A 17,500-nucleotide genomic window follows, 5' to 3' on the forward strand; every position below is an offset into this window, starting at 1 on the left:
TCTCGTAGTAGTGCTTCAAGATCACCTCATACATCCTTTCCCTAGATATCTTAGTTCCTTCACTCCACCCACCGGTATTTTGCGTGGTATTTTCAACCATAACCTCAAGCATGTTCACTGCATTATTGATACAATACAAAGCAAACTTGTTGCTGATGGCTAGCCCTAAGTTACACTGGGCTATGACACTAGAGTTACGGATGAAAATGAACCTTTTTTTCGGACTCTTGCAAAAGGTCTTCCAACTCTGTTACATGGTTGTGTCTATGTACAGCCAGTAGCAAACATCCTCAACACGTACTTCCTCCATCTGAGGAGGCCTGGCCAAGTAGCCCTATGTCAAAATGTTGCGTTTCTTTTGTCGGCATGTCACTGTTTATGTATGGTGGCTAAGGCACCGTCTGTGCTAGATGGACTCAGAAAAGACGTAAAGATGCTGGGACTTACTGTTATTGCAGTGTTGGTGGATGCCGCACTGTGCACAACGGTGCGGATTAGCGGTGCCGCACGGGCATGCAACCTTGGGTACGCAGCAAGCGCATTCCCGGCCGCTCCCGGCCCCAGCACACGTACAGCCTTGACCCGACACCGTCCATAGGTCGACTTGGTCTGCAATAGAAGATGCAAAAAGGTAAGACTGACAAAAGAAATCAATATACTATTGGCTCTAAATTGTGGTACATACAAAAGAAATATACAAGAGGAACATAAATAAGATCAATGATAATGACATTTATATACTTTGTTTTTCCAATTAACAAAACAGTATCTATTACCCTTACTTCTGTCACTTTCATTAAACTTGCATTTTTGTGTGTTTGTGTGTGTGTATGTATGTATGTATGGTGGAAACGTAGAAAACACCAGACTCAGGAGTCTGGTGTTTTCTACGTTTCCACCATTATGGTTCCCGGACTCCAGCTTTTTTCGTACGTATGTATGTATGTATGTATGTATGTATGTATGTATGTATGTATGTATGTATGTATGTATGTATGTATGTATGTATGTATGTATGTATGTTTGTATGTATGTATGTTTGTATGTATGTATGTATGTATGTATGTATGTATGTATGTATGTATGTATGTATGTATGTATGTATGTATGTATGTATGTATGTGTGTATGTATGTATGTATGTATGTATGTTATCCTCGGCAATTTGCAATTGTTATTTCGAACTATGTTTTCTTGTCATTGTCTGCACTTCATGTGTATTGATTCTTTGCCAAATAAAGTCTATCTATCTATCTATCTCTATCTATATATGTATGTATGCGTGTGTGTCTATGCGTGTGCCCACATGTGCATGTACGTCCACAAGTTAAGTGAGTATACGTAGCCGAGCACGATTGCCTTCCACGTCACGTGAACCTGTACACCTAGATGACGTTTCGGGAGGAAAACGCCTTATTGAATGGACCAGACCCTGTAATCAAGGTCTCGTGATTATTCAAAGAGAAGAGGCAACGCTGTGACAATCTGAGGCGCCCGCACGCGTTCCCCGTCGTCCCCAGTAGTTGGACACTCCCAGGTGCTCCACACAAAGACCCCACGCTACCTTATTCCCGGCGAGGCTTCTCGTACTTGGGAGATGGATCTCAGCAAAGGCAACTTGCAGGTTCAGTTGGTCTGTTGCTGGTTATGATGCAGCATAGTTTTAAAAGAACATTCTTAAATCTATGTAATTGGAATAGTTAACCAATTACTTACTAAATTCTTCTTTACACATTTTGGCCACTTTATATACCTGTTGAAAATCAACTACAGGTTTTGAGAAGAAGAAACTGGGAATACTTTATGAAAGAAGACTAACGGTAGTATTCTTAAAAAACTTATTTTCTTTTATTATCATTTGTTTAAGAATACCACCGTAAGAATCTTACGGTAGTATTTCCAAATAAAAAACTTCCCTTATATATATCTTTCCCTTCCAAGGATTTATATAAGGTTTCTATAAGGAAATAATTCTTTTTAAGAATGCCACCGTAACAATCTAATGAAAACATGGAGACATGGTTCTGATAGACCAATTCTAAAGACAGTCATGGTAAAGTTTGAGAAGGGGAAAAGGGGACACTACAATGCGTTGGGGAGACAATCAATAGGGCTGAGTTGAGAGGGACCCAGCACAAGTGAAATGGGGCTCGTTATGACTAATGGGGTCCGTTAAATGTTTTTAGGGGGACAGCGAGGTCAGACGCACCTAGGAACTTCATATCAAGAAACCGGAAATAGAAGAGGTAGTCACGAAGAAAACAAAATGGAGGGGGATACAAGACCATAAGGTGGAGTGGAACCATCAAAGGGATTAATATGAATACACAAAGGCAAGGAATTTGCATCAGGGGGTTCTGTTGGCAAAGAAATATCCTCTGGTCAACGTGTCTGGAGAATCTAGGTGAAGGATCTCTGCATGATAATAAAAGTGAATCGAAATTATCTCTTTCTACCGCTATCTTTAATTTTGTGATGGCTAATAATAACAGTCAGTCTTGTTTAAACGACTGTACAGGAAACCGAATGAAATCAGCCCTGGAGCTATCAGAACTCCTTTTATTGCCAAGCTCATAATCCCGAGTTGAATAAACTCGAATATCATTGGGCTGTACAGAGATATACTGTTACTGATTCTCAACCTTGTTTTATATCTTCGATGGACACTGTTCGCCAGGAATTTCGTCATTAGTATTTACTTCGAGATGCGTACTAGAACAATAAGCGAGTGTCTGAGTGTATGTGTGTAATAGGTAACCAAACTACCTTTTCTTTCCTTATTAATCGTGGCGTCAACAGTGATGAAAGACCGTTGCTTGGAAAATGCTTGGTCACCTCTCGATTATTAGTTTTCCTTTTTTATATAATTTAATTTATTTTTTATCATTGCTGTTATTGCCATCATCATCATCATCATCATCATCATCATCATCATCATCATCATCATCATCATCATCACCATCATCATCATCATCATCATCATCATCAATACTATTTTCTTCAGTATTATCATTATCATCATTGTTGTTATTATTATTATTATTATTACTATTATTAATTATTATTGTTGTTGTTGTTGTTGTTGTTGTTGTTATCATTATTATTATCATTAACATTATTATCATTAGCATCATCATCATCATCATCATCATCATCATCATCATCATTACCATCATCATTACCAACACTATTATCATTACTATCATTATCATCATTACTATCATTATCATCATTATTATCATTGCTATCATAATTATCATATTTCTCATCAATATCATCATTATTGTCATTGTCGTCATCACTATTATCACCATTATCATTATTGTCGTTATTAACATTATTATCATTACCATCATTATTATTGTTGACATCATAATTATCATATTTCTCATCAATATCATCATTATCGTCATTATCATCATCATCACTATCATCATCACTATTATCACCATTACCATCGTTATCATTATTGTCGTTATTAACATTATTATCTTTATTATCATTATCATTATTATCATTATTCATTATTTCTATTATCATTTCTATAGTTACTGTATTATTGTTTCTATCATTATCATTATCATTGTTGTTATTATCATTATTATTATAGAGAGTAGGGAAGCGTAAAGTGTAAATTGGGAGGATCAAGCAAATGCCTTGGTGGATCAAACAGTGTAATGAGAAATAGACATTTGGGAATGGATGCAAAGAGGAGATTATTATATGAAGGGGTGATTGTGCCAACAGCACTGTAAGGAACAGAGACACGGAATTTAAGAGAGGCAGAAAGGAAATCTTGAAAAGTGTTTGAGATTGAATATCTGAGAAGTATGGTAGAGGTTACAAGGTCGGATAGAGTAATAAATGAGGAGGAGAGGAGGAGAGGAGGAGAGGAGGAGAGCGGGGATGGAAAAGGAGATGGGAGATAGGGTTGATGAAAGATTATCGGTATGCTTTGGACGCATGGAAAGAATGAGTGAAGAAAATGAAAAGATGTGGAAGCCAGAGGTGGATGGAGTGAGCATAAGGAGGTGACCAAGGATGAGCTGGATGGATGGGGTGAAAAGGATGCTGAGCATGAGGGAGATGTCTGTTGAGCAAGGAAGGGAGGAGGCAGGAGATAGTGGTTAGTGGAGAATGGCTGTGTATAGATGATACTGTGATGCAAGAAAGGTAGTGTGGGTGTGGGAGTGGGTGTGGGTGTGGGTGTGGGTGGGGCTTTTAGGGAGCGGTTATGTGTGAATCATATTTTGACGCATTCCGAAGAGTTTTCTCTCCGTTTTCTATTTTTCTGCACGAGGAAACGGAGAGGAAGGGTCACCGATTAAGTGAAGCGGCCTTGCTGTGGATGTACTGTGTCATGCTGCAGTGTTCCTGACCCAGAACAGTGGGCGTGATACAGGTATGACCCGTCATCCATGAGGAGCTAAGATGAGGAGGAGGGAAGGGTGGTGGATGGGAGTGGAAGGGGTGGGAATGAAATAAGTGGGAGAGGGTATATACCTTAGGACTTTGTCTTTCCACTCTGGTAACAAGGGGAAATGTCCTTGGTATATAGATGTATTATTATTATTATTGTTATCAATTATTAATTATTATTATTATTATTATTATTATTATTATTATTATTATTATTATTATTATTATTATTATTATTATTATTATTATTATTATTATTATTATTATTATCATTATTATAATCATTATTATTATTATCATTGTCATCATTATTATTATCATCATTATCATTATTATCATTATTATCATTATCATTAATATTATCATTATCATTGTTATTATTGTTATTATTATTATTATTATTATTATTATTATTATTATTATTATTATTATTATTATTAATCATTATTAACTATTATTATTATTTATGTATTATCACTATTATATATCTTTTACATGAAACTTCAACTGGCCCAAAAGCGAACGTTGGTGCCTACAGTGCCAACGTCTACAGTGCCCTCGACAATGTCTGAGTTGCCAAATAGGGACTTTTGGTCGGTAATACTATACTATGTAGTAAACAAACATTTTAAATAACTATAGTACTATTCCAGTAATCAAAATAAAGTTAAAAGGTCCTTAGAACGCATTTCATGGAAGACTTCGACAGACTCAGACAGATTCTGGTAGACGCCGACAGAATTGGACTGATTCTGACAGACTGGGAGATCTTAACAGACTCAGGCAGACTCTGGCAGACATTGACAGACTCCCATAGACATTCATTCTATTATACCCTATATGAGTCTTTTACTCAATTATGTTCTCATCTAGTGATTCTCTCACTCAATCTCTCAATTATTCTTTACTCAATTTCTCCCTTAATTACCCTGTCACTCAATTGTTCTCTCATTACCCTTTGATTAAATTATTCTCTCAGTTGTTCTCCAACTCAACAAACAATTCTCACACTCATTCTCTAATGCAATTGCTCTCTCTCTCAAAATATTTCTCAGACTCAATTGTTCTTTCTTGCAATCCTTCTCTCATTCAACTATTCATTGATCTGATTATTCTCTTTTACTATTATATCCCAATTTGACTATCGATTATTCTTTCTCTCAAGTATTCCTTCTCTCAATTGTTCTTTAACTCATGTATTCTCATATATAATTATTTTCTCGTTCATCCTTCATCGTTCAATTCTCTATTCGTTTGATTGTTCTATTAATTATTTTTTCTCATTTTTTCTATAAAATTTTCTCTCTCAATTCTTCTTTCACTCTGCTTTGTAATTCTCGCTAAGTTATTTTCTGACTTAATATTTTCTCAGTAAATTATTCTCATTCATATATTTCGCTTTTCAATTAATCTCTCTCAATTATTTTCTCATTTATTTACTCAATTTATCATTAACTCAATTACCCAACCGTACAATTACTCAATTAATTAATCGGTCAACTGCTCGGTCAATTATCCACCTAATTACTACTTTATTTACCCAGCAATTAAATTTTTTACTCAGTTACATGATAAATTGGTCAATTATTCAATTACTTTTTTCTTTGTCTGTCTCTCTCATATATATACGAGTGGAGGAGGTGGTAGAGAAACATTTCGACTACAAGTCTTCTTCAGAGTCGAAACGTTAGGAATATAGTGTTCTCACTCTAACCAGCGTTTCTCTACCACCTTTTCCATTCATCTGTCTTACCTTCACAGCAATGTATATACATATGTATGTATACAAATACACACACACACACACACACACACACACACACACACACACACACACACACACACACACACACACACACACACACACACACACACATATATTTATATATATATATATATATATATATATATATACATATATATATATATATATATATATATATATATGTATATATGCATATCTACATAAACATAGACACACACTCGGACAGAATAGCAAATAATCGCAGAATAGCGCGGGCACAGGTACGTGGAGGGTCAAATGCCGAGTTGCGGACACAGAATGGGAGCACATACATCCACTAAGTACACATGTGAAGGCATTAAATGATGACCTTGCTTTTAGGCGTTCCAGGGAGGCTATTCTCCAAACACTCGACTCACTCTCATTCTTCCATTGTAGTGACAGCTCTCTGGGAAACGTTTTGGTCCTGACGACGAAATTATGTGAAAGAACGAAATCATTGGTGTCAAGGCAATGGAAACGAGGGACAGTTAACCCCTTTGGTGAGGTGAGGTTAATTTTCAGTTATCTTTTTTTTGTAAATAATTCTAGAGAGTTGGATTAAGCTAAGTGATGCATTTAGGTAAAATAAGGGGATATGGATCAATTAAATCCCTGTTCAGTCATAGGATTTTCCCTAAGTTGAATATCTTATATATAACGAAGACATGAAAAGATCTGAAATATAAATCTCACTTGTAAAGAAATCATTTATTTTTATTTCTATATTCATTATGGTAACTTCTATAGACGTTTGTTTGTCTTAATTTAACAAATAACTCGGTTAACGAAAATAAAAAAGTAAGCAATTTGGGGGATTTTTCTGAAATATCACAATTGTACATGATGTCTGTTAAAGAAAAAAAAAACATGAGTAAAACGTCAATATATCCATCTATGCTACTAAAGAATAACTAAAAGATATTTCAGATAATCGAATCTGTTCGACGGCTTGTCTGAATCTTACTCCCACACTAAAATACTAAATTTCTATATATAATACCGTTAACTTCATAGTACCTTCTGTACAAATACATACATGGCATTAGTCTAAGAAAATAATAAATGAAAGAAAGTTTTGATATACAGGAGAAAGTTATGTACAACGGATAAAAAATCTATTTCAATTAGGCAGAAGTGTAGAGGGTGTGTTAATAATGAGAGTCTTTTAGCACAAATAACTACATGACTTTTAATTTCGAAAAGGTATTATGAAATTGATCATTCTGCAGCCTATCAAACAATCTCCTTAAAGTGAAGAGATATATTCGGAATAGGATAGAAATTCCTAAAGATTAACAGGGAATCGTGGCCACAGATTCAAAGAAACAAACCTGCACTTTTAAAGAAAACGGGATTCATCTGACGAAAATGACATTTTGGGAGACCTTATGATAACCGATAGAAAAATATCATGACATGAATTCTACATCACAGGATACGTCAGGTATAAATGAATTATACTTCCATTTCTGGCGCGAAAAAGAACATTGCTATTAAATGAGATAAAGGTGAGGAGACTACACCAGGAGGCACTGAGTAGCTGCGGCTGAAGCCGTCAACTCTGCCCTATTGTGCGTTTTGGGGACTGCTAGGGCAGACGACTGTCACTGCTGGGAGTGCGAGATTCGAACCCACAAATAAGCGAATTACGATTATGTTCCCAGCGCACTATTGAAAGGAGTGTGAGTTATATAAAGTTATCAGTAAACTGTAGAAGAAAAAAGGAATATCGTGAATGTCATAAAGTAACAGCAAGCAATAATAGCTTAAAAAAGGTTTATTATGATTTCAGACACACACACACATATATATATATATATATATATACATATATATATATATATATATATATATATATATATATATATGTGTGTGTGTGTATATATTTGTATATATAATATATATATAATATATATATACATATATATATGATTAAACTCTGCAGCAGCTTCTGCATTCACGAGTTTCTTGCTGACATGTTCAATTTTTCTAATACTTGAACGTTGAATATCGTTAAGTTGTCTTATTATGTGTCCAAACTTCATTTGGAATGGATGTAAAGACAATGCTAACTTCTTAGTTTTACTATTAGAGCTTTCGCCTAACATTAGGCATCTTCAGTACAAATTGGATACAAATAGTAAAGTTAACAATATATACAAAGAACATATGGAACACTGGGAGAGACGGGAATTCGGACAGTTACTCAGGAGACAGGATCAGATGTTCCGTCCACTAGGTCAACGGTGAACCTATGCCTGTGATCTAGATATTTAGAAGTGGGAATGATAAATTGGTCGGGATTTTGTTTGTTCATAGTGGGGTTTTGTATTTTAATGTGAAATGCTTCTAAGATGAGAAGGCGCCTGTATGATAAGACAACTCAACGATATTCAACGTTCAAGTATTAGAAAAGTTGAACACGTCAGCAAGAAACTCGTGAATGCAGAAGCTGCTGCAAAATTTAATCATATCTGCCTGAAAGAGGACCTGCTACCCTACTACTGATATACATATACACATATATATATATATATATACATATATATATACATATATATATATATATATATATATACATATATATGTATATATATATGCATATAAATATATATATACATATGTATATGTATATATATATACATATATTTATGTATGTGTGTATATGCATATTGGATGAATGGTTTAGACAGATGAGAATTTGGGTGGAGGAAGAATAAGCGAAGATGGGCTGGAACTCCTTTATTGCTTATACGTTTCGACCGACTCGGTCTTCTTACTGAAGAAGACCGAGTCGGTCGAAACGTATAAACAATAAAGTTCCAGCCCATCTTCGCTTATTCTTCCTCCACCCACACTCACATATACATATACATATACATATACATATACATATACATACACATATACATATATATATACATATACATATATATATATATATACATATATATATATATATACATATAATATACATATATATATGCATATATATATATATATATATATATATATATATATATATATATATACATACACATTTATATATCACTGGTGAGAAATGTAGTACATTAACACATTTGTAAATCACACCTAACACCACAGTCGGACGAAAGAAAGAGTTGAGTAAGCGAAACTATGTATTTCGATTGCTATCTGAAGAGGGTTGCAGTTAGCAATCGAAATATATAGTTTCGCTTACTCAGCTCTTTCCTGCGTCTGACTGTGGTGTTCGTTGTGATATATATTTATATATATATATATATATATATATATATATATATATATATATACATATATATATATATACTGTATATATATATATATATTACATATTTATATACGTATCTTTTTCTTATCCATGTCCAATCATAAAAAAGGAAAAAAAATCTGTATGTTTTTAGTCTGTAGGGACGTTATTAATGCTCAAGTACAAACTGAATGAAACATACAGTCACTACCCCGTGGGTGGTGTATGGACATGCGTGGACGTGTTTGTGTGTAAGATGGATATATCTAGGTTATTGATAAGTATATTGCTTGACACAGATACGTAGAGTCACGAGGATTTTTTTTTTTTTTTGTCCTAAGCTAAAGTTCTCATCATTATTATTATTTTTGTCTAGCACGTACTCGATAAAAACTACTATTAACGTTGTATGAACTCTAGAGTGAGTCAAGGGTTTTTCACGCAACTAGATAGAGAACACAAGGCGACATGATGACGTCTATAAGGTATACAGTTACCTATAAAAGAAAATAAAGAGGATGGGATGCGTGGAAGAGGATTAGATGGATAAGAATTTCCTGCTAACAGGAAACGATGCCATTAGCGCAGTTACACTATCTCTGTCCACAGTAATAGAACGAAATAAAAAACGGTGATAGGATTTGTTTTAAATGCAGCAAGATGATGCCGAGAAAGGAAGAGCTAAAAGAATGACGTCACCAATTCTTTCGTGAAAGTAATGCTTGCAGGAGTGTTGCTGTCTAGATTAGAGAACAGAAGTAAAAACGAAGGTTAATTACACCAAGAAAAGAAAAGAGAAACCAGATTAAGATAAAAGAGAATAGTTAGCGTTCAATTATTCACAAATTATAAAGAAAAGCGAAACACAAGGTACAGACACGAACAAGAGTTTGGACCCACGCTATAGTGTTCACATCGTCAATATGATTTCTTTTTGTCCAGTCCGTGATATATCTTCCTATTTAGTATTTAGCTCGTAGTTTGGTAAGTTTTTTGAATAGATAAAAGATCTTTTTTTTTTTTTTTTTTTTTTTTTTAAAAGTGGCAGTCTGCCGACAAGATTGACTAGATAAACACCATATGAGGACGGAGCCTTTATTTGTACGACGTTTCGCTTATTACTTGGTACTTGAAAAAGCTGTAATAAGCGAAACGTCGTACAAATAAAGGCTCCGTCCTCATATGGTGTTTATCTAGTCAATTTTAATTTTGTATAATGAAAAAATCTGGGTGGGTAAGAAAGACTGCTCCTGACTCTTCCTATTTAGTATTTGGCTCATAGTTTGGTAAGTTTCTTAAATGGGAAAAAATTATTTCAATTTTGTATAATGAAAAATCTAGGTGGGTAAGAAAGACTGCTCATGACTGTAATACATGTTTACTTTTGGTAAAGATCAGTATACGTCAATACAAGTTTTGAACAAGAAAAACACAGCGTAACTTATCCAATGTAAAGTTTCCCAACGCCTTGCTAAAGGGAAGTGGAATGGGGGGATGAAGCAAGGCAAGACTGGTTTTGGAAGTCCAGAGACTTCAATGCTATAATGGATCATACTGATGAATGAGGATATCTTGGAATAGAATAACAAATACTAATAAGAATGTGAAAAAAAAATGAAAAATGTGGCACACATAAAGTTGTGGTAACATCATAAATGTCTGGATAAAGTCAAGAAGCAAATTTATTGAGATATGTTGAACCACACACACACACACACACACACACACACACACACACACACACACACACACACACACACACACACACACACACACACACACACACACACACACACACACAAATAGAGGAATATGGGTGCACATCAAACGACAGTCGTAACCACACTGACATGATAACCTCAGCAGGGGATGCAAACCTGGAGGTTTCTGCTTAGCTGAAATATTACTCTAATTGAAAAATCAAAAGTATTCACCAACGTTGTTATGTTTCATCATATTCACATACTCGCACCCATATACAAATACAGACATGCACACACACACACACACACACACACATACACACCCAAACACACACACACACACACACACACACACACACACACACACACACACACACACACACACACACACACACACACACACACACACTCACACACACACACACACAGACATATATAAACACACGCACACACACACACACACACGCATACACACACACACGCACACACACACACACACACACACACACACACACACACACACACACACACACACACACACACACACACACATACACACACACAACCTTAATACCCAATTTCTTAACATTTGTTTTTCAAACAGAGTAATATTATCATGAGGGCCATCACCTAACAAGGAATACTTGGAGACTATCAAGAGAGATGACGCAATCGGTTAAGTCACTAACACCTGTCACGTGCTAGTGCAGGTTCGAGTCCTTGGCTGTACCTCGTTTCAATTTCTGCATGTTGGCCTCCTCAAGATTCTCGATGTTGATGACCCAGAGTTAAATTGACTTGTGGTTGATAAATGTATATACATATACATATACATATACATATACATATACACACATATATGTATATATATATATATACGATCCTGAATACGTTTTACACAAACCAAACAGATTGGGTGCGAAAGCAGGAAGTGAAAAGAAGAAAAGAAGGAAGGAAAGCGCGAAAAATGTGAGAAAAGATGCTCACATACATACATGTACGTACACACACACATAGATGCACACGCAGATGGATACATACGTACATGGACACATACGCACAAACACACACACACACACACATACTCATTTACAAATGCTAACATTACACAAGTACAGATGGGGACAGAACGACAAACTGGCAGAGGGGGAAAATAAGCAGACAGACAAACGGAAACATTAGGAGAGGAGTGTTCAAGGGGGAGGAGGGAGGGAGAGGGGGAAGGAGAGGGAGAGGGAGAGGGGGAGGGGGAGGGAGAGGGGGGAGGTGAGGTGAGTGGGTTCACGGAAAAAGAAGGACAGAGTTTGGGAAAAAGTGAAGAGATGGACGAGAGGGTGGCCAGGGAAGGGAGGAAGCCTCGACGACTAAAAACAATGGCCGTTCTTTTCCCCGCGCGCGGGGGGTGGGTGGGGGTGGGTTGTCGAGAGTCCTCGTTTAGCTGTTGTAATTGCCTTTGTCCTTAGCCATGTTTATATAAGCTTTTACTCTTTTAAACACCTTTGCTGATGTTGATAAGACTCTATGGGACGGTGGCATCTCGAACAATTGCTTTTTGCGGATGGGAATACCAGGGTTAGTGTGAGTATTTTTTTTCCCAATCTTGTCTTCTGTCCTGTTTCCGGTCCAATTCTGTATACAGTGCCCGCATCTCCTCTGGGCTGGACAGCAAATTCACCCTCGTTTTATTTCGTTTTCTCTTTGACTTTTTTCACTTTTTTTCCGTTCTTTTCCTGTTGGAAGACTTTTGTTTTTCTTTTCTGTCACTCGTCATCTACTGTCGCCCTTATCCATACAAATGTTTTTGTATAAACTTATCAAGTTCGATATTCTTCACAATCTTTTTTATTTATCAAAGGATCTACTTGGATTAAACTACCCCGCTAGGGCTCGCATATAATATACGACTAAGTAAACACACAAAATATTTATACATATACAAGTACATAAATGCATACGTACATAACGTAGATAGATGTATGGCAATGACTAAACGTGTAATTAAACGAAAAGCACTTATCATTTATACATACATATATGTATATGTATATATATATAATATAATATATATATATATATATATATATATATATATATATATATATATATATATATATATATATATATATATATGAGAGAGGGCATTGGGTGGAGAAAGGCAAACGAAGATGTGTTGGGAATAGAGTTTATTGCCTTAACGTTGTGACCAACCTGGTCTTCTGAAGAAGACCAAGTTGGTCACTACACATCTTCGTTTGCCCTTCCCCACCCATTTCTCTCTTATATATATATATACATATATATATATATATATATATATATATATATATATATATATATATATATATATATATATATATATATATATATATATATATATGAAGTTGGTTGAGGAAGACATAAATCAGAATCCAAGTTTATTTCTGACTAGTTTCGCACAAACAGGCTTCTTCAGAGAAATAATGTATTAGGGAGAAAACAAGGTAACTAGTCAGAAATAACCTTGGGTTCTGATTTATGTCTTCCTCACCCACCTTTACAAACCTGACACAATCCCTCAACAAATGTATATATATATATATATATATATATATATATATATATATGTATATATATATTTGTATATGTATATATACTTTACTTGCTACTCGCTTCCTTAACTAAAACTGTGTTCACGGCACGTCTGTCAGTAAGTAAACACAGTTCAGTTAACCTTGGCAGCCTGAAGGGAAAGCAATTAGCAAAGAAAAAGGTTTCTGGTAGGACCCGAGCGTCTAAAAGTCTTACATTTTAAGATATACAAGCTATTTCTATCAATAATGTATTGTAATGGTTAAAGAATAGTTTTGAAAGATTGGCTTTGTTTTCCAATACGCCCCGAAAAGAGTGTTGGAAACGTTTATGAGAGAAAAAAAAAAAACCTTTTTCTAAGCTTCAGCTGATATCTATGAAGTTGTGACAGTGGAAAGAAAGAAATTTACTGAAAACCTAAAAGATTTGTTTCTTGAACTCCTTTGTCAAGTCTTCCAAAATTTTCTTTTATTCCAGTGAATTGTGGAAATACTACTAAAAAAAAAAAAAAAAAAAAAAAAAAAAAAAAAAAAAAAAAAAAAAAAAAAAAAAAAAAAAAAAAAAAAAAAAAAAAACGATTTGTTCTTACTGCTCGAACTCGAAGCTCAAACTCAAACTCAAAGCGAAGCTACAGACAGACACAAGGGTGACAAAGAAAGCAAGAGAGAAGGAAATCGTCTTGATTTCTGTGACTAAAGTCAGGAAAGTTGACAAATGAAGACGAAAGTAAAAACTAATACAAAAATCGGACTTCTTATCTGATTCACTACACTCGCCTTTTATGTCTTAACTTATCATATACTTATTTTCTCATTTAATTATCCATTCATTTGTTTCTTTATTAATTCATTCAATTGTTTATTAATTTATTTATTCAATTATTTATTTATCTATTTCTTCATTTAATTATCTGATCATTCATTTGTCTAAAAGGAGCTCAGATGAGGTGGAAATAGTGGTGGTGGTTGGGAGGGGAAGGTGTGGAAGTGGGGGAGTGTCTTTGATATGGCTACCCCCATATAAGGGGGAAAAAGCTCCTAGTATTACAAAGGATAACAAAGGCGGAGCATCCCGACTGGAGACCTTTTGGTCCATAACTAGGTCGGATGCGAAAAAATATATAATAATCACAAAATAAATAAATGAATAAATAGATAAAAATTATAATAATATAGATAATAATAAATAAAATAAATAAATGCATATGTATTTCTAAATGATAAACAAACAGGTAAATAGTAAATAATAATGAATTGACAGATGAATAATAATAAGTGAAAAACAAATTATAAACAAACAGACAATAGCAAACAAATAAACAAATAACAAAATAAATGGCAGTCATTACAGGTAGATTTATTTATCTGTTAATTTATTCATGTATCTATCTATCATTTACCTAGTTTGAATCTGTGTGTGACGGATAATGGCGAGACGTTTGGTGTTATGATGATATCTGCAAATAACCCACTAAGTCTGATGTAAGATGATAATATCTTTAATATTTGGATGATAGCAACGATAATAACCGATGCTCTTTTACCATCATTTTAACTTTTATACAAGTTCAGAGTAAAACTGCAATAATGGAAGTTTTCAAGCGAGATATACTTAACTTTATATGAAAAATAAAATTGAAATCTTTCAAAAATAACTTTTTGTAAAAAGTGATTTCCTATTCTTATAATTCAACCCTCAAAGTTTCTATTGGTACAGACTTCGGAAATCTGCTCTCGAATATGTGATTTAATAGGTCTTCCTCAGGATTTCGATTTCCAAATAACACACACACACACACACACACACACACACACACACACACACACACACACACACACACACACACACACACACACACACACACACACACACACACACACACACACACACACACACACACACACACACACACACACACACACACACACACACACACACACACACACACACACACACACACACACACACACACACACACACACGCACACACGCACACACACACACAAAGACTCGGTGGCGTAGTTGGTAGAGCGCTGAACTGCCACCATAGTGGCCCGCAGTTCTTGGTTCGAATCCTGCCCAGGGCCGAAATTAGTTCGGTACCGCTGCGCTTCGGGTCGTTACTCTGACTCTCGTGGGCGGGGAGTTGGGTGTGTGTGTGTGTGTGCAAGGTCATAGCATTACCCATAGATCGGACCTACGAGCTCTGAGCTCTCTTCCAGGAGGGAAATAGCTGTCGATCACGAGTCCAACACGTGATCCAAAGACCAAGTGAACACACACACACACACACACACACACACACACACACGCACACACACGCACACACACACACACACACACACACACACACACACACACACACACATATACATACACACACACGCAGAATATAACATTTTATCAATTGTTTGCAAACTCCTCTAACGAACACATTATGAAAATTCGTCCTATAAAATCGTATACAAATGTTTAATCACATGTAACTTGGACGGTAAGATGCCATTATACGGGACGGGTGCCCATTTTATGGAAAGTTCCTTTAAGACATCTAATTCTTCTTCTTCCAAACCAGCAAGGAATGTTTGCTCCTCACCCTCGCTTTTTGATTTCTTAAAATCTCCTCTTTTTCACAATCTAGTTTACTCTTGTTTTTTTTCTTTACGTTTTTCGAGTCTCGTCCACTTTCAACAACTTTCTCGCTTTACTCTTCCCACTTCATACTCTATAATGATAAACAAAATGTCAGGAGGGAACCTTTATTTATCGTACTAATAAAGGCATTGGGCGAGATGCAGGGACGACCCGTCATCCAGGAGGGGCCAAGATAAGAGGGAGAGAAGTGGGTGGAGGGTGAGGGGAAGTGGATTATGATAGGGATGGAATGGGTGGGAGTGTTTTTTTATGCTATTGTTTTTTGGCTACCTCCCTTATAAGGGGGAAAAAAGCCTTTGGTATATGTATGCACTAATAGAGGCTCCGTCCTCACATATTGATGTTTACATTATTAATCAAACCTTACTACTTATTTTGGTCATCAACTCAAGTTCACGACTTAAACCCTTTTTACTTCTTCTTCTAATTTTTCTCAATTCCACCGAAGATCTCTGCCTACTATTTTTATTCCTGTAAATCAATACGTTGAGTCATTTTACCCAGGATAAAGATTTTAATCCAGGTACAGTCACGTGCACAATTTTTGACCCACGCTACAGATCTCGTAACGTCAATATTATCCTTTTTTTTTTGTCAAGTACGCGATATATTCACAATACAATATTTAGCTTACATTTATATAAGTTTCTTGAAAAAAATAAACTGTCAGACAAAGAATTTTAGCTTTGTATCATGACAAGCTCTGAGTGGGTTAGAACTTTTATTTGTAATTGTATGTTAACCACGGCTTTATTCTACAGTAATCTCTCCCCTTATCAATTCGGGAAATTTACGGAACAAATATGAACATAAGAATGAAGGAGACTGCAAGACACCATAAGGCCTACACTAGGCAAAACATGTTCATTGCCACCTTTACATAAGAACAAACATAAGAACATAAGAATAAAGGAGACTGCAAGACACTATAAGGCCTACACTAGGCAAAACATGTTCATTGCCACCTTTACATAAGAACAAACACAAGAACATAAGAATAAAGGAGACTGCAAGAGACCATAAGGCCTACACTAGGCAGCTCCGTATCCATCACCACCTGTCATCCCCATCCATAAAGTTGTCTAATCGTTTTTTAAAACAACTGATAGTTTCAGTGCTT

The 17,500-nt window shown here is 35.4% G+C and overlaps 1 protein-coding gene across 1 annotated transcript in view; it reads right to left on the reverse strand.

Moving 5' to 3' along the window:
- Positions 1–17,500, reverse strand: part of LOC143026136 (uncharacterized) — a 467,263-nt gene that overhangs the window by 401,619 nt on the left and 48,144 nt on the right. The window contains exon 3 of the mRNA XM_076186139.1: positions 448–609. Within this exon, the coding sequence (XP_076042254.1) occupies positions 448–609 (162 nt within the window). The remainder of the gene's footprint in view (positions 1–447; positions 610–17,500) is intronic.

This window comes from Oratosquilla oratoria, chromosome 6 (assembly GCF_046742065.1).
Source record: "Oratosquilla oratoria isolate Oo_2021 chromosome 6, ASM4674206v1, whole genome shotgun sequence".
NCBI classification, from domain to species: domain Eukaryota; kingdom Metazoa; phylum Arthropoda; class Malacostraca; order Stomatopoda; family Squillidae; genus Oratosquilla; species Oratosquilla oratoria.